The 17,566-nt window shown below is 51.0% G+C and overlaps 1 protein-coding gene across 7 annotated transcripts in view; it reads left to right on the top strand.

Annotated features, from left to right (window-relative positions):
• Positions 1-17,566, top strand: part of numb (NUMB endocytic adaptor protein) — a 253,334-nt gene that overhangs the window by 191,691 nt on the left and 44,077 nt on the right. For all 7 annotated transcript variants that reach the window (XM_086003789.1, XM_086003790.1, XM_086003786.1 and 4 more), the window contains one exon: positions 444-648. In XM_086003789.1, coding sequence (XP_085859915.1) covers positions 444-648 — 205 coding nt within the window. The remainder of the gene's footprint in view (positions 1-443; positions 649-17,566) is intronic.

Raw genomic sequence — 17,566 nt, 5'->3', positions numbered from 1 at the left:
TGACTTTCTTCTCACCCCCACTTTAAAATAAAGACGGTAAGTGCCATAATGTCTGCTCTCTGCTTTTCCAATAGCTGTGTGCATAAATACACCATGTGGTGCGGTACCGAAGCATACAGTTAAGAAAGGTCCCTGGCTCGTCCCATACCATTTTCTTGCCAATTCCCGCCCCCCACCCCCCGAAAGGTGTTGACTCTTCGGGATATGGTTCCACAGGTGCAGGGGATTGAACATGGGATCTTGCTAGTCTTTATGGCTGAGCTACTCACTGAGTAATCAGGGAGTTGTGTTAGCCTATCTATACCAAGGTGATAGTAGAAGCAATACAGTTGGGCTCAAGATAGATAATGCTGAATGTGCTGCTTGTAGTTGATGAGTGGTATTCTTTAGGAAATGAAGTCCCTGATGATTGCATGCATTAACAATATTGCAATGTTCCTCAGGGTGAGCGGTTAAGCCATGCTGTGGGCTGTGCTTTTGCGGCATGTTTGGAGAGGAAGCAGAAGCGTGAGAAGGAGTGTGGTGTTACCGCCACATTTGATGCCAACCGAACCACATTCACCAGGGAAGGTTCCTTTCGGGTAATCACAGCAACTGAACAAGCAGAGCGAGAAGAAATCATGAAACAAATGCAGGACACCAAGAAAGGTACAGAACGAAAATTTAAATTTGGGCTGTGGTGGGGGGAGGAACAGGATGTGTCTTTAATAACATGAACTTTGGCTATTCCAACAATTATAGCATAGCACCACAATGTACATGCTGCATCATAATGTGTATCAGAATGTGTTGCAGTTGCAGTATACATTAGCAAACCGGGAATCACAGAATCATATAACATAGCTCTTTGAAAGAGCTATCCAATTAGTCCCATTCCCCTGCTCTTTCCCCATTTCCCTGCAAATTTTTCCCCTTTAAGTATTTATCCAATTCTCTTTTGAAACTACTTATTGAATCTGCTTCCACCATGTTAGAAACAGTGGAGGTCCAAAGTGACTATGGGGTCCATGTATATAAATCCGTTAATGTCATGGACAGGTACAGAAAATAATCAAAAAGGCTAATGGAATGCTGGCCTTTATATTTGGAGGACTGGAATACAAAGGGGTAGAAGTTGTGCTAAAACCCTGGTTAGACCACACCTGGAGTACTGTCTTCAGTTCTGGGCACCACACCTTAGGAAGGATATACAGGTAGACTATCCCTTATCCGCACTTCTGAAAACTGAAAGTTTTTTCGTGGAGCGTAAGTCGTGCGTACGACATGACCCGAGTGGCGCAAAACATGACCCGACGCGGCCGATGCTTGACCCACGCAGGTGTGAGGCGTCAGTTGTGTCTCAGCGCTGTCACATGTGCGTCTACTGCTCTCTTTGATATTTGTTGTTTTTTTGTGATTTGTGAAAATGTTAAAAAGAGCTGCAGATACCCCTATGGGTAACAGTGAGAAGCAGAAAAGGAAGCATCTCTCATTATCGATATCGCAGAAAGTGGAGTTATTGTAGAAGCTTGATCGTGGTGTGTCTTACTGAAGAATATGGTGTGGGAACTACCACCGTGTATGACTTAAAGAAACAGAAAGACAAGTTGTTGAAGTTTTACACTGACAGTGATGACCATAAACAAATGAAAAGTAGGAAAACATTGCATAGGGCAAAAAGTGAAGATCTTGACCGTGTGCTGATTGAGTGGATTCGACAACGAAGAGGTGAACGTGTGCCACTGACCGGTTTGATGGTCATGAAACAAGCTAGAATATACCATGAAGAACTGAACATTGAAGTTGAGTGTGAATATTCAGAAGGTTGGCTGCATAAATTTAAGAAGCGTCATGGTATAAAATATCTGAAAATCTGTGGTGAAAAAGCTTCTGCTGATCATGAAGCAGCTGAAAATTACATAGACGAATTTGCCAAAATAATCTCTGATGAAAACCTCGGTCCTGAACAAATTTACAATGCTGATGAAACAGCTCTGTCCTGGTGCTACGTTCCTAGAAAAACATTAACAACGGCTGATGAGAGTGCACCAGCAGGTTTTAAGGACGCTAAGGACAGGTTGACTGTTCTTGGGTGTGCCAATGCTGCAGGCACACACAAGTTAAAGTTGGTAGTGATGGGAAAAAGCCAACATCCGAGATGTTTGAAAGGTGTATGCAATTTACCTGTGCATTATTATGCGAGCAAGAAAGCATGGGTAACCAGAGGAATATTTTCTGACTGGTTCAATAACCACTTCGTACCAGCGATACGAGCTCATTGCAGGCAAGTTGGACTGGAAGAAAACTGCAACATTTTATTGTTCCTGGACAACTGCTCCGCACGTCCCCCTCCTGAACTTCTTGTGAAAAGTAATGTTTTCGGCATTAACTTTCCCTCTAATGTGACATCTTTAATACAGCCTTGTGACCAAGGAATTTTACGCTCCATGAAGAGCAAGTATAAAGACGTTTTTTTGAACTGTATGCTTGATGCAGTCAACAGAGGCATAGGAATCCAAAGCTTCCTGAAAGAGTTCAATGTTAAGGATGCCATTTACGCAGTTGCTAATGCTTGGAACGATGTTGATAAACCAACATTAATAAATGCTTGGCACAGACTTTGGCTTACAACGATGTTTGATGAAGATGGACCTGCAGATGAAGATTTTGAAGGATTTCCTGTCAGGAGAAGATATCAAACCTCCTTACTTACACCAAAGGTTTAGCATCCGAAAGTGTAAATAAGTTAGAGGAAGCTGACATCGAAGAAGTGCTGAACATTGACAATGATGCACCTGTTGTGCATTCGTTGAGTGATGGGGAAATTGCTGAAATGGTGTTAAATAAAGACAAGCATGAGGATAGTAGTGATGATGATGATGACATTGTGAACACAGGTGAAAAAATCCCCATAGACGATATGGTGACAATGTGTGATCAGTTAATTGCTGGCCTTGAACAACGTGCATTTATCAGTGAGCAAGAGATTATGCAAGTTTACTCAATTAAAGAGAGACTGCTTAGACAGAAACCAATGTTAATGAGACAGATGACACTGGAAGAAATCTTTAAAAAGGCCGCCTGTCGTAGTGCTGCTTCATCACTTGAGAATCCTGTTCCTGGCCCATCTTCAGATGTCCGACTCCAACCTGATGACAACACTGATGTACCCTCTTCTCCAAGATCCTCAAGCCAGATGTAATGTACCTTTACTGCATGTATATGTACAGGTATTTAGCTTAGTTTATACCTGTATATGTTTGAAGTTTTACTGAATGTTTTCCTTACAAATAAACTGTACTAGAGTATTTATGGTCTACATTTCTCCCACTATTTAATTTACCAAATTATTACTGTACAAATAAACTGTAATACTATTTATAGTCTTTATTTATCCCACTCAGTGTGAATATTCATACGGTTCGCTGCAGAAATATTAATGTGTTTGCTTACGGGGTGCTGCCCCGTAATAACGTTCTGAAATCCGAAAAATTCTGAATTCCAAAACACAGCTGGTCCCAAGGTTTTCGGATAAGGGATAGTCTACCTGTATTGGGTTTGGAGGGAGTGCTGTGTAGATTTACAAGAATGATACTTGGACTCCAAGGGTTAAATTGTAAGGAGAGATTACACAAACTAGGGTTGTATTTCCTGGAATTTAGAAGGTTAAGGGGTGATTTGATCAAATTTTTCAAGATATTAAGGGGAACAGATAGGGTAGATAGAGAGAAACATTCTGCTGGTTGGGGAGTCTAGGACTAGGGGACATAGCCCAAACGTTAGAGCCAGGTCTTTCAGGAGTGAAGTTACATGCAAAGAGTGGTAGAAGTTTGGAACTCTGTTCCACAAATGACCGTTTATGCAAAGTCAATTGTTAATGTTAAATCTGAGATTGATAGATTTTTGTTAACCAAGGGTACTAAGGGATATGGGGCAAAGGTGGGTATATTGAGTTGAGCTAACCCTCTCTGTTACTTCATCAAAGAACTCAATCAAGTTAGTCAAACACGATTTGCCTTTAACAAATCTGTGCTGGCTTTCATTTATTAACTAATTTTTCTAACTGCGAATTACTTTTGTCCTGGATTATTGTGTCTCAAAGTTTCCCCACCACAAACATTAGGCTGACTGACCTGAAGTTGCAGGGTTTTTCCCTCTTTTTTGAACAGGGGAGTAACATTTGCAATCCTCCTGTCCTCTGGCACCTCCCCCATATTTAAGGAGGATTGTAAGATTGTGGCCAGACTCTCTGTAATTTCCACTCTTACTTCCCTCAAATTCAATATGTAAACCATCGGGTTAAATGACCTAAAACATATAAGCGGATTTAAAAAACCTCGGATGCATCCCATCCAGTCCGGGTGACTTTTCTGCTTTAAGGACTGCCAACCTTTTAAGTACCTCTTTATCTATTTTTATCCTAACCAATTTCTCTCCTACCTCCTCCTTTACTGTGACATTGGCAGCACCCTCTTTAGTGAAGACAAGTAATCATTTAGTACCTCAGCCATGCCCTCTGCCTCCACAAGAATATCTCCTTTTTGTTCCCTAATCGGCCCCACCCTTTGACTACGATTTATGTTTGTAAAAGACTTTTGGGTTCCCTTTTATGTTTCCTGCTAATCTATTCTCATACACTCGCTTTGCCCCTCTTATCTCCTTTTTCAGTTCCCCTCTGTACTTTTTGCATTCAGCTTGGTTCTCTACTGAATTATGAACCCGACATTTATCATAAGCCTCCTTTTCTGTTTCATTTTAATCTGTATATCTTTAGTCATCTAGGGAGCTCTAGCTTTAAATGCCCTTCCTTTTCCCCTCGTGGGAATGTCTAATCTGTACCCAAACTATCTCCCCTTTGAAGGCCTCCCATTGCTCATGTACTGTTTTACCTGCCAATCTTCAATTCCAATCCACCTGGTCCAGTTCCCTTTTCAACTCACTGAAATTAGCTCTCCTCCAGTTGAGTATTTTCACATTTGATTTTTCCTTGTTTGCCCTGTTCCATAACTACTCTAAACCTAATATTGTGATCGCTGTTTCCCAAATGCTCCCCCACTGAAACATGCTCCACTTGCCCCACTTCATTCGCTAGAACTAGATCCAGCACAGCTTCCTTCCTTGGGTTCGGAACATACTGCTCAAGAAAGTTCTCTTGCACACATTTCAGGAATTCCTCCCCTCTTTGCTCTTTACACTGTTGTTATCCCAGTCTATATTAGGATAATTGAAGTCGCCCATTATCACGATAAAGTTCTTGCATCTTTATGCAGTTTGCCTGCAAATTTGCTCCTCGATCTCCTTCCCACTATTTGGTAGTACAGGAAACTCTCATTTAAACGGCACCTAATTATCCGGAATTCTCTAATAACCGGCAAAATTTAGGAGTAGGTTTTGTGGCTTCCGTATACTGTATCTTTGCGGCTGTGTAACCGGGGTTCTCATACCTTTTGCCGCAAACCATGGCTCCTGCACCTCTGGTTGTGTAACCGGGTTCCCTATACTCATGGCCGTGTAACTGGGGCTCCGGCACTCGTGGCTGTGTGATCGGGGCTGCAGCACTTCTGGCTGTGTGATTGGGGCTCCAGCACTTGTGGCTGTGTGATCGGGGCTCCAGCACTTGTGGCTGTGGGATCGGGGCTCCAGCACTTGTGGCTGTGTGATCGGGGCTCCAGCACTTGTGGCTGTGTGATCGGGGCTCCAGCACTTGTGGCTGTGTGATCGGGGCTCCAGCACTTCTGGCTGTGTGATCGGGGCTCCAGCACTTGTGGCTGTGGGATCGGGGCTCCAGCACTTGTGGCTGTGTGATCGGGGCTCCAGCACTTGTGGCTGTGTGATCGGGGCTCCAGCACTTGTGGCTGTGTGATCGGGGCTCCAGCACTTGTGGCTGTGTGATCGGGGCTGCAGCACTTGTGGCTGTGTGATCGGGGCTCCAGCACTTGTGGCTGTGGGATCGGGGCTCCAGCACTTGTGGCTGTGTGATCGGGGCTCCAGCACTTGTGGCTGTGTGATCGGGGCTCCAGCACTTGTGGCTGTGTGATCGGGGCTCCAGCACTTCTGGCTGTGTGATCGGGGCTCCAGCACTTCTGGCTGTGTGATCGGGGCTCCGGCACTCGTGGCTGTGTGATCGGGGCTCCGGCACTCGTGGCTGTGTGATCGGGGCTCCAGCACTTCTGGCTGTGTGATCGGGGCTGCAGCACTTCTGGCTGTGTGATCGGGGCTCCAGCACTTCTGGCTGTGTGATCGGGGCTGCAGCACTTCTGGCTGTGTGATCGGGGCTCCAGCACTTGTGGCTGTGTGATCGGGGCTCCGGCACTCGTGGCTGTGTGATCGGGGCTCCAGCACTTCTGGCTGTGTGATCGGGGCTCCAGCACTTCTGGCTGTGTGATCGGGGCTCCGGCACTCGTGGCTGTGTGATCGGGGCTCCGGCACTCGTGGCTGTGTGATCGGGGCTCCAGCACTTCTGGCTGTGTGATCGGGGCTCCAGCACTTCTGGCTGTGTGATCGGGGCTCCAACACTTCTGGCTCTGTGATTGGGGCTCTGGCACTTCTGGCTGTGTGATCGGGGCTCCAGCACTTCTGGCTGTGTGATCGGGGCTCCAGCACTTCTGGCTGTGTGATCGGGGCTCCAGCACTTCTGGCTGTGTGATCGGGGCTCCAGCACTTCTGGCTGTGTGATCGGGGCTCCAGCACTTCTGGCTGTGTGATCGGGGCTCCAGCACTTCTGGCTGTGTGATCGGGGCTCCAGCACTTCTGGCTGTGTGATCGGGGCTCTGGCACTTGTGGCTGTGTGATCGGGGCTCCGGCACTTCTGGCTGTGTGATCGGGGCTCCAGCACTTCTGGCTGTGTGATCGGGGCTCTGGCACTTGTGGCTGTGTGATCGGGGCTCCAGCACTTCTGGCTGTGTGATCGGGGCTCCAGCACTTCTGGCTGTGTGATCGGGGCTCCAGCACTTGTGGCTGTGTGATCGGGGCTCCGGCACTTCTGGCTGTGTGATCGGGGCTCCGGCACTTGTGGCTGTGTGATCGGGGCTCCGGCACTCGTGGCTGTGTGATCGGGGCTCCGGCACTCGTGGCTGTGTGATCGGGGCTCCGGCACTTGTGGCTGTGTGATCGGGGCTCTGGCACTTGTGGCTGTGTGATCGGGGCTCCGGCACTTGTGGCTGTGTGATCGGGGCTCCAGCACTTGTGGCTGTGTGATCGGGGCTCCGGCACTTGTGGCTGTGAGATCGGGGCTCCGGCACTTGTGGCTGTGTGATCGGGGCTCAAGCACTTCTGGCTGTGTGATCGGGGCTCCGGCACTTGTGGCTGTGTGATCGGGGCTCCGGCACTTCTGGCTGTGTGATCGGGGCTCCGGCACTCGTGGCTGTGTGATCGGGGCTCCGGCACTCGTGGCTGTGTGATCGGGGCTCCGGCACTCGTGGCTGTGTGATCGGGGCTCCGGCACTCGTGGCTGTGTGATCGGGGCTCCGGCACTTGTGGCTGTGTGATCGGGGCTCCGGCACTTCTGGCTGTGTGATCGGAGCTCTTGTACCTTGGGCCATTGTCACTCCATGTCCCTTCTTCGTTATCCGGAATTTTTAATCAACCAGCACCATCCCAGTCCCATCGGTGCCGGGTACCAAAGAGTTTCCTGTATGTAGTATACACCCAGCAGCCTAATAGCTCCTCTATTGTTCCTTAATTATAACCAAATAGATTCTGTTTTTGAACCCTCAAGTACATCACCCCTTTCTAGTGCTGTAACGGTATCTTTGATTGGTACTGCCACCCCCTTTTTTTTCCCCTTCCTTATTGTTCCTGAATACGTTGTAGCCAAGAATATTAAGTGCCCATTCCTCCTTGTTTGAGCCAGGTCTCCGTTATTGCTACTATACCCCATGTGGCTACTTGTGCCTGCAGCTCACCAACTTTATTTACCACTCTCTGTGCAATTACGCACATGCACTCCAAACCCATCTTAATCTGCCTCGCATTTCCCTCCTGTCTGATCCCTCCTATTTTGGAACTACTCTTTATTCTAATGCTGTTTGTGTCTTCCAGTCCTCTGTGCACCTTAAGCCTCTTCTCTAATGCTTCATCCTTGTGCCCCTCCACCCGCCAAATTAGTTTAAAGCCTCCCCTACAGCACAAGTTAACCTAGTTGCCAATTACCTTAAATCTGTGTCCTCTGGGTACCAACCCTTCTCCCACTGGAAACAATTTCTCCTTATTTACTCTCAAAACCATTCATGATTTTGAACACCTATTAAATCTCTCCGGGGGGGGCAACAACCAATGTTCCCTTTAAGCTGCGCGGTCGTGCAGCAGTCTGGAGCTCCCGCGCAGGCCGCTCGTTGGTTTTTCAATTACAATAACCACGCATGCGCAAAACTTTGAATGGGCCGTGCAGCTACTTAAAGGGGCCACGCATCCAAAAAAAATTACAGGGAACTTTGGGAACAACCCCAGCTTCTCCAGTCTCTCCACGTAGCTGAAGTCTTGCATTCCTGGTACCATTCTAGTAAGCCTCCTCTGCATCCCCTCCTGAGGCCTTGATGCCCTTCCTAAAGTGTGGTGTCCAGCTTGGGCCTAACCAGTAATTTATAAAGGTTTAGCATAACTTCCTGCTTTTGTACTCTATGCTTCTGTTTATAAAGCCAAGGATCCAGTGTGCCTTTTAAACATCCTTCTCAATCTGTCCTGCCATGTTCAAAGATGAGCCTACCAACTCTAATTACTGGAATTGAATTGTGTTATATATAGTCTCAAAAAGAGCAGGGTGCCTTCAACAATGTCTGCACGCAAATTACTTGGAAGTAATGGATAAGATGTACTATCTGAAGTAACTAAATGTGACATTTAATTGGATTATTAAATGCCATTGTCAATGAAACTTGAAAATAACTCAAGATTTTGCCTTACTATTTATCGCAGTCTCACATTTTGCAATAGTTTGTCCTATATCAATAATTTCTACGGTATTAAAATGAGTTCATTTTTTAATTCAAAAATTAAAATATAGCCCAGTGTTTTCTAAACAGTATACTGTAGTCAACTGAAGGATATCATTTCAAAATTATTACTGTAAGGTGGCAACTTTATGCAACCTATTTAATGTAAGCTTGGTCTCTACACTTCAACCATGTACTAATCAGCTTTCCATTTCATCTGGGCCCATTCATCAACCTTGCTGAATTCATTGTATTCTTGAAGGAAAAATGCACTCAAACTAGCCCAGCATATTTTTAATGGAGTATTTGGTTGGCTTTCGCCAGACATTTGTTTTGAATTTTTATCTCCTTGTCCTAGTCTGCCCTGACTTCCACATCTGAGGACAGGCTGCATTCACCTGCCTGGGTGCAAGTACCTCCTCCAATCACTGCAATCTCCATTCGGTGCCTCTTCACTCAATGCAATTCAGATAAGAAACTGAGTAGAGCAAGACTCAAATCTGCATCCAGCTGCCCTCTGTGCCACACTGAGTGTTAATTCATTAAATATATTCAAGAAGGAGTTGGATATATTTCTTAAGGCTAAAGGGATCAAGGGATATGGGGTGAAGGCAGGGACAGGGTACTGAATTTGGATGATCAGCCATGATCGCATTGAATGGCGGAGCAGGCTCGAGGGGCCGAATGGCCTACTCCTGCTCCTATCTTCTATGTTTCTATGTTAACACTATACCTCCCCACCCCAGCATTTTTCTAAGCATTGTACATTTCCTGAGTGTGTTAGTTGTCAATGCTTAAGTTTAGTAATGTTCCAAAAAGAATTCCTGTTCAAAAGTAGAATTGTAAGATAATTAGCCATCTGTTGTCACCGATCCTCAGACTGAGCCATGGTGTATATATTATAGGAATGTTAATTTCTTCATCAGATCTATTAGTAGAGTGATTCAAACAGTTCTCATAATTGTTGTGACTGATTTGAGCTTTGTGTGACAAATTGCATAGTGCTAGAAATTTCCATCACCTCTAAGCAATAGGTATTAGATTTTTGAGAGGCTGAGTGCAATTATGTCATGTGCTTAATACAAGGGCAGTACAGGCAATGAGCATACTGAGAATAGTGGAATGCAGAATTTAGGTGGCAGGAAATATCTTCATTCATGTTGTGGTGTATGTGCCTTTAAAAGCCCCAGGTGTGCTGTAATGCCGGTAATTGCCACTCGGGCTATATAAGCCTGTATATTGTGTATATCCGTTAGAACCCCCCCCAGACTTTGCTTAGTAAATACCTATGAACCAACTCCTGTCTTCAGTGTCGTTATCAACACACGGACATTACAGTGGCGACGAAGTGGAAACGGACTTACCTGCAATTCAGCAGCACCTCAAGGACATCGATTCCTCGGGCGTCCAGAAGACTCAAGGAAGTGAGAGAAGCTGTGGTTTCACCAGCTGGCCAAGCTGGTGGCAGGTACTGCGCTAATCCTTCCTGGGCGTCAGGCTGGGGCTCCAGCGACTGGCTCTACAGCTGAGACAGGCAGCGAAATCGGAGGCAAGCAATAACGGACTGGGAGGGAGCACTCGGGAGACGGCCGGCGCGGCAAGCAGGTCAGCGTTCAGACCTGGAGAGAAACTCCGGCGGGAACGAGTCTCCAACAGTAAATAAAAAAATAAATAAAAAAAGAACGGAAACCGCAGTAAACAGCGTTGTCAGCGGCGGGAAAGCGCGGGAAGCGCCATATCTTTGCTGCAGGAAAGAAAAAAAAGCGCGGGAAGCGCCATATCTTTTCTGAAATGCCTAAGTCTGGCAATATTGATGCTTTTGATAGCGAAATAGAGGATTGGACCACATACGTGGAAAGAGTAGAGGTATATTGCACTGCAAATGGAATAGAAGATGAAAAAAAAGCTTCAGTACTTCTGAACTTAATGGGCGCAAAGGCATACGGGCTGTTAGAAAATTTAATCACTCCAGCCAAACCGAAGGACAAGAATTTTAAAGAAATTGTTGATACCCTGCAGGAGCACTTAAACCCAACACCGCTGCTGATAGCGGAACGATTCAAGTTCTTCAAGAGAAATCAACACAAAAATGAAAGTAACGCTGATTACCTAACCGAATTAAGAAAGCTATCAAAGTACTGCCAATTCGGGGCAGGACTATCAGATTATCTTCGAGACAAATTCGTTTGCGGTCTCTTAAGTGAAGGAACACAAAAAAGGCTGCTTTCTGAAAAACATTTAACATTGGACAAAGCTTTCAGCATGGCTGTATCATATGAAGCAGCAGCAAGAGGAGCTGCAGAGATACAACAAAAGACACAGGACTTCAGCACCCATGAAATGACACAGGGTTTCGAAAGATGTTAGCGCTGCGGCAGATCCACCCATAACCAGAGGGACTGCTGGTTCAAGGACAAAGCATGCAGGCAATGCGGAAAGATTGGACACATTGCACGGGTATGTCGATCTGGACAAAATAAATCCACAGACAGAAAAAAAAAAATCAATAAAGAAAAGTACAGGAAGGTACAAATGATGACGGACAGTAACTCCGAAGACCAGAAGAGCGATAGCGACTTCGAAAACAAGAGACTAAGCTGTCTCAAATTACATAATGTACTTGCCAAAGATGATTACCAAACCATTTGGGTTACCCTCACGATAGCAGGGTCCCCAGTTAAAATGGAGCTAGATACAGGATCGTAATAAATCGACAGGATTACGAGAGGCTATTTTCGCATATACCTCTAAAAGACACATCCATCATCTTAAAAACATATACGGGGCAGAAAGTATACCCCAAAGGAAAAATAAGGGTGCCTGTTGTATACAACGGCAAAGAAATACAAAAGTTGTATTTATACATTCTACAAGATGGTGGTCCACCGTTGTTGGGACGTGAATGGATCAGAAAGATAAGTTTAGACTGGCACTCCATTCAGGCACTGACGGTGACCAGTAAGAAAAAAAACAATGATGACATCATACCTGAACGATTAAAAGACATCTTGGCCAACGCCAAAGAAGTGTTTCAAGAGAAACTAGGAACCTTGAAAGGCATCACCGCCTCAATAAAAGTGGAAGATGCAGCAATTCCCAAATTTTTTAAGGCAAGACCGGTGCCATACGCAATACGTCCAGCAGTCGAGGCAGAGCTGGAGAATTTGGAAAAAGCAGGCGTATTATCCAAAATAGATTGGAGCGAGTGGGCAACACCCATCGTTCCAGTCATGAAAAAAGCATTGAATAAAGATAAATCTGAAGAACAGAGAAAAATTCGCATCTGTGGAGAATTCAAGGTGACTGTAAACCCAGTCCTTCACACAGTACAGTATCCTCTTCCGAGGATAGAAGATATTTTCGCCTCACTATCCGGAGGGAAACGTTTCACCAAAATTGACTTGGCACAGGCATATCTACAGATGGAGGTTGAGGAGGCCTCAAAAGTATCTCACGATAAACACACACAAAGGCCTGTACCAGTACAATCGACTGGATTTTGGAATAGCATCAGCTCCAGCTATCTGGCAAAGAGCTATGGAGCAAGTCCTGCAAGGGATTCCGGGGACTCGATGCTACCTAGACGACATCCTTGTAACAGGAGAAAACGACAACGAGCACCTTGCCAATTTGGAGCAGGTGCTCACTAGGCTGAAAGAACGGGGCCTACGAGCGAATCGCCCCAAGTGCGAATTTTTCCAAAATCAGATATCATATTGTGGCCACATCTATATATATAAAGCGGCTCTTCTGTCTGTCCCGATGTCTGTCTGTCCGTGTTCTATACGTTTGAAAGTTACAGAGCGTGCCGACGCGCGTGTCGCCTCAAAAGAAAGCTTGCGATTCCAGACCGGTCATAGGCGTATTTACGTTTCGGCCGGACAAAAATCCCGCCCGCGGTATCCGAAAAACGTTCAGCGTTCCTCTCATTAGCGACCGTGTGACGTCGAGGTCGACCAATCGGACGGCGGGTTCCTGGCGCGTGCCATCCTACAGTTGAGTTTCGAGTGACTCGACGATTGACCAATCCTACGCTTCGGTGACCTGACCGGTCGACCAATCGGTGCGTGTGTGGGCGGGCCTTATCCTTCTGAACCGAGGTGAGTGGCCGCCATCTTGATTTTTCACGATTTTTTTTCCCCACACTTTCTGTGTGTTAGGGAACTAAGGCAAATATTTTAATGATGTGTTAGGGAATTAAATAACAATTTATTTGTGTTTTATATTGTGTTTAGCAACCCCCCCCCCACTCCTCCTCACCCTCGCGCAGGGGGGACTCGGGGCCTGAAGCTCTCAAAATTTCTCTCTCCCTCTCTCTTTCTTCCCTCTCTCTCTCTCTCTCCTTCTCCTCTTCCCTCTCTCTCCTCTTCCCTCGCTCTCCTTCTCCTCTTCCCTCTCTGTCTCTCTCTACTTCCCGCTCTCAGGTTTGACGGTGTCGGGGCCAGAGCGCGGGATGGACACGCGAAGTGATCCGCTTGCTAACGGCCGCCAGCCCGCGGGGTTTCCCTGCCTACTCCCCGCGGGCTGCCTCGCGCCGCTGGCGCCGCCCGCCTGCGAGAGCCCGCTCTGGCTTTTTTTTTTAAACGGCTGTCCCCGATCTCAATCGGACACGGGAGTCTGCCAACAGGGTCCAAAGGCCCGCCTTCTTCACCAGCAGGTGCTACCGAGGTTAGTCCGGTCGGGCCTGGAGGGAGAGTGTGAGAGGAGAGGAGGGGGGGTGAGAGAGAGTGTGAGGGAGGGGGGGGGAGAGAGAGAGAGTGTGAGGGAGAGGGGGGGGGGAGAGAGAGGGAGAGGGGGGGAGAGAGAGTGTGAGGGAGAGGGGGGAGAGAGAGTGTGAGGGAGAGGGGGGGAGAGAGAGTGTGAGGGAGAGGGGGAGAGAGAGTGTGAGGGAGAGGGGGGGAGAGAGTGTGAGGGAGAGGGGGGGAGAGAGTGTGAGGGAGAGGGGGGGAGAGAGTGAGGGAGAGGGGGGGAGAGAGTGAGGGAGAGGGGGGGAGAGAGTGAGGGAGAAGGGGGGAGAGAGTGTGCGGGAGAAGGGGGGGAGAGAGTGTGAGGGAGAGGGGGGTGGAGAGAGAGTGTGAGGGAGAGGCGGGGGGGAGTGTGAGGGAGAGGGGGGGAGAGAGTGTGAGGGAGAGGGGGGGAGAGAGTGTGAGGGAGAGCGGGGGGAGAGAGTGTGAGGGAGAGGGGGGGAGAGTGTGAGGGAGAGGGGGGGAGAGAGTGTGAGGGAGAGGGGGGGAGAGAGTGTGAGGGAGAGGGGGGAGAGAGTGTGAGGGAGAGGGGGGGAGAGAGTGTGAGGGAGGGGGGAGAGAGAGTGTGAGGGAGAGGGGGGGGAGAGAGTGTGAGGGAGAGGGGGGGAGAGAGTGAGGGAGAGGGGGGAGAGAGTGTGAGGGAGAGGGGGGGAGAGAGTGTGAGGAAGAGGGGGGGAGAGAGAGTGTGAGGGAGAGGGGGGAGAGAGTGTGAGGGAGAGGGGGGGAGAGAGTGTGAGGGAGAGGGGGGGAGAGAGTGTGAGGGAGAGGGGGGGAGAGAGTGTGAGGGAGAGGGGGGGAGAGAGTGTGAGGGAGAGGGGGGAGAGAGAGTGTGAGGGAGAGGGGGGGAGAGAGAGTGTGAGGGAGAGGGGGGAGAGAGAGTGTGAGGGAGAGGGGGGGAGAGAGAGTGTGAGGGAGGGGGGGAGAGAGAGTGTGAGGGAGGGGGGAGAGAGAGAGTGTGAGGGGGGGGAGAGAGTGTGAGGGAGAGGGGGGAGAGAGTGTGGGGGGGAGAGAGAGTGAGGGGGGGAGAGTGTGAGGGAGGGGGAGAGAGAGTGTGATGGAGGGGGGGAGAGAGTGTGAGGGGGGGAGAGAGAGTGTGAGGGGGAGAGAGAGTGTGTGAGGGAGGGGGGGAGAGTGTGTGAGGGGGGGGAGAGGAGAGAGTGTGAGGGGGGAGAGAGAGAGTGTGAGGGGGGGGAGAGAGAGTGTGAGGGGGGGGAGAGAGTGTGAGGGGGGGAGAGAGAGTGTGAGGGAGGGGGGGGTGAGAGAGTGTGAGGGGAGGGGGGGGAGAGAGTGTGGTGAGGGGGGGGAGAGAGTGTGAGGGAGGGGGGGAGAGAGAGTGTGAGGGAGGGGGGGAGAGAGTGTGAGGGAGGGGGGGAGAGAGAGTGTGAGGGAGGGGGGGAGAGAGTGTGAGGGAGGGGGGGTGAGAGTGTGAGTGGAGTGGGGGGGAGTGTGGGTGTGAGTGTGTGGGGGGGGGAGTGTGTGTGGGGGGGGGTGTGTGGGGTGGGGGGGGAGTGTGTGTGGAGGGTGGGGGGGTGTGTGGGTGGTGGGGGGTGTGTGGGTGGGTGGGGGGTGTGTGTGGTGTGGTGGGGGGAGAGTGTGTGGGTGGGAGGGGGGGTGTGTGGGTGTGTGGGGGGGTGTGGTGTGTGTGGGTGGGGGGGGTGTGTGTGTGGGTGGGGGGGTGTGGGGTGGTGGGGGGGGTGTGTGGGTGGGTGGGGGGGGGTGGGGTGTGGGGGGTGTGTGGGGGGGGGGGGTGTGTTGTGGGTGGGTGGGGGGGTGTGGGTGTGGGTGGGGGGGTGTGTGTGGTGGGTGGGGGGGTGTGTGGGGGTGGTGGGGGGGGGGTGTGTGTGGGGTGTGGTGGGGGTGTGTGTGGGGGTGGGTGGGGGGGGTGTGTGGGGTGGGTGGGGGGGGTGTGTGTGGTGGTGGGGGGGTGTGTGTGGGGGGGGTGGGGGGTGTGTGGGGTGTGGGTGGGTGGGGTGTGTGGGTGTGGGTGGGGGGGGTGTGTGTGGGGGGTGGGTGGGGGGTTGGTGTGGTGTGGTGGGGGTTGTGGGGGTGGTGGGGGGTGTGTGGGTGGTGGGGGGGGTGTGGTGGGTGGGGGGGTGTGTGGGGGTGTGGGTGGGGGGTGTGTGGGGGGTGTGGGGGTGTGTGGGGGTGGGGGGGGGTGTGTGTGGTGGGTGGTGGGGGGTGTGTGGTGTGGGTGGGGGGGGTGTGGTGTGTGGGGGGGTGGGGGTGTGTGTGGGGGTGGGGGTTGTGTGGGGGTGGGGGGGTGTGGGGTGGGGGTGGGGGGGGGTGTTGTGTGGGGGGGGGTGTGTGGGGTGTGGGGGGTGGGGGTGTTGTGGGGGGTGGGGTGTGTGGGTGGGGGGGGGTGTGGGGGGTGTGTGTGGGGTGGGGGGGTGGGGTTGTGGGGTGTGGGGGTGGTTGTGGGGTGTGGGTGTGGTGGGGTGGGTTGGGGGGGTTGTGGGTGTGGTGGGGTGTGGGGGGTGTGGGTGGGGGTGGGGTGTGTGGGGGGTGGGGGGGGTGTGTGTGGGGGTGGGGGGTGTTGTGGGGGGGGGGGGTGTGTGGGGTGGGGGGGGTGTGTGTGGGGGGGGGGGGTGTTGGGGGGGTGGGGGGGGTTGTGGGGTGGTGGGGGGTGTTGTGGTGTGGGGTGGGTGGGGGTGTGTGTGTGGGGGGTGTGGGGTTGTGGGTGGGGGTGTGGGTGTGTGGGGGTGGGTGGGGGGTGTGTGGGTGGGTGGGGGGTGTGGGGTGGTGGGGGGGTTGGTGGGGGGGGGTGGTGGGTGGTGGGGGGGGGTGTGGGGGTGTGGGTGGGGGGTGGGGTGGGGGGGGTTGGTGGGTGTGTGGGGTGGGGTGGGTGGGTGGGGTGTGGGGGGGGGTGGGTGGTGGGGGGTGTGGGGTGTGGGTGGGTGGGGGTGGTGGGTGTGGGGTGGGGGGGGGGTGTGGTGGGGGGGGGGGGTGTGTGGGTGGGGGGGGTGTGGGGGGTGGGGGGGGTGGGTGTGGGTGGGGGGGGGTGGTGTGTGGGGGGGGGGGGTGTGGGGTGGGGGGTGTGGTGGGGGGGGGGGTGTGTGGGGGGGGTGGTGGGTGTGGTGGGGTGGGGGGGTGGGGGTGGGGTGGGGGGTGTGTGTGGGGGGGGGGGTGTGAGGGTGGGGGGGGGGTGTGTGGGGGGTGGGGGGGGGGTGTGAGGGGTGGGGTGGGGGGGTGTGTGTGGTGTGGGGGGGGGTGTGGTGGGGTGGGTGGGGGGGTGTGTGGGTGGTGGGGGGTGGAGTGTGTGGGTGGGAGGGGGGGTGAGTGTGTGGTGTGGGGGGGGGAGTGTGGTGTGGGGGGGGTGTGGTGGGTGTGGGGGGGGTGGTGGGGGTGGGGTGTGTGGGGGGGGTGTTGTGTGGGGGGGGTGTGTGGGTGTGGGGGGTGTGTGGGGTGGGGGGGTGGTGTGTGGGTGGGGGGGGTGTGGTGGGGTGGGTGGGGGGTGTGGGTGTGGGGGGGGGGTGTGGGGTGGGGGGTGAGGGGGTGTGGGTGGTGGGGGGTGTGGGTGGGTGGTGGGGGGGGGTTGAGAGAGATTGATTATATTAGTGGTGGTGGTTTGTGTGTTGTGATATATAGAAAAAAAGAAGAAGATATTAGAGAAAAAAAATAGATATAGAAGAGAAAAAAAATAAGATATATAAGAGAAAAAAAGAAGATATAGAAGATAAAAAAGATATATATAGAAGATAAAAAAAGATAGATATAGAAGAGAAAAAAGATATAGATATAGTAGATAGAAAGAAATAGATATAGATATAGAGAATAAATATATAGATAAATAAAGATATAGAGAAGAAAAAAGAAGATATAGAGATATAAAAAAATATATAGAGAGAGAAAAAAGATATAGAGAGAGATAGAAAGATATATATAGAGAGAAAAAAAATATATATAGATAAAAAA

This window comes from Somniosus microcephalus, chromosome 12 (genome assembly GCF_052327205.1).
Source record: "Somniosus microcephalus isolate GS21.2 chromosome 12, FLI_Smic_1.0, whole genome shotgun sequence".
Taxonomy (NCBI): Eukaryota; Metazoa; Chordata; class Chondrichthyes; order Squaliformes; family Somniosidae; genus Somniosus; species Somniosus microcephalus.
This window is presented reverse-complemented; position numbering and strand designations above follow the sequence as displayed.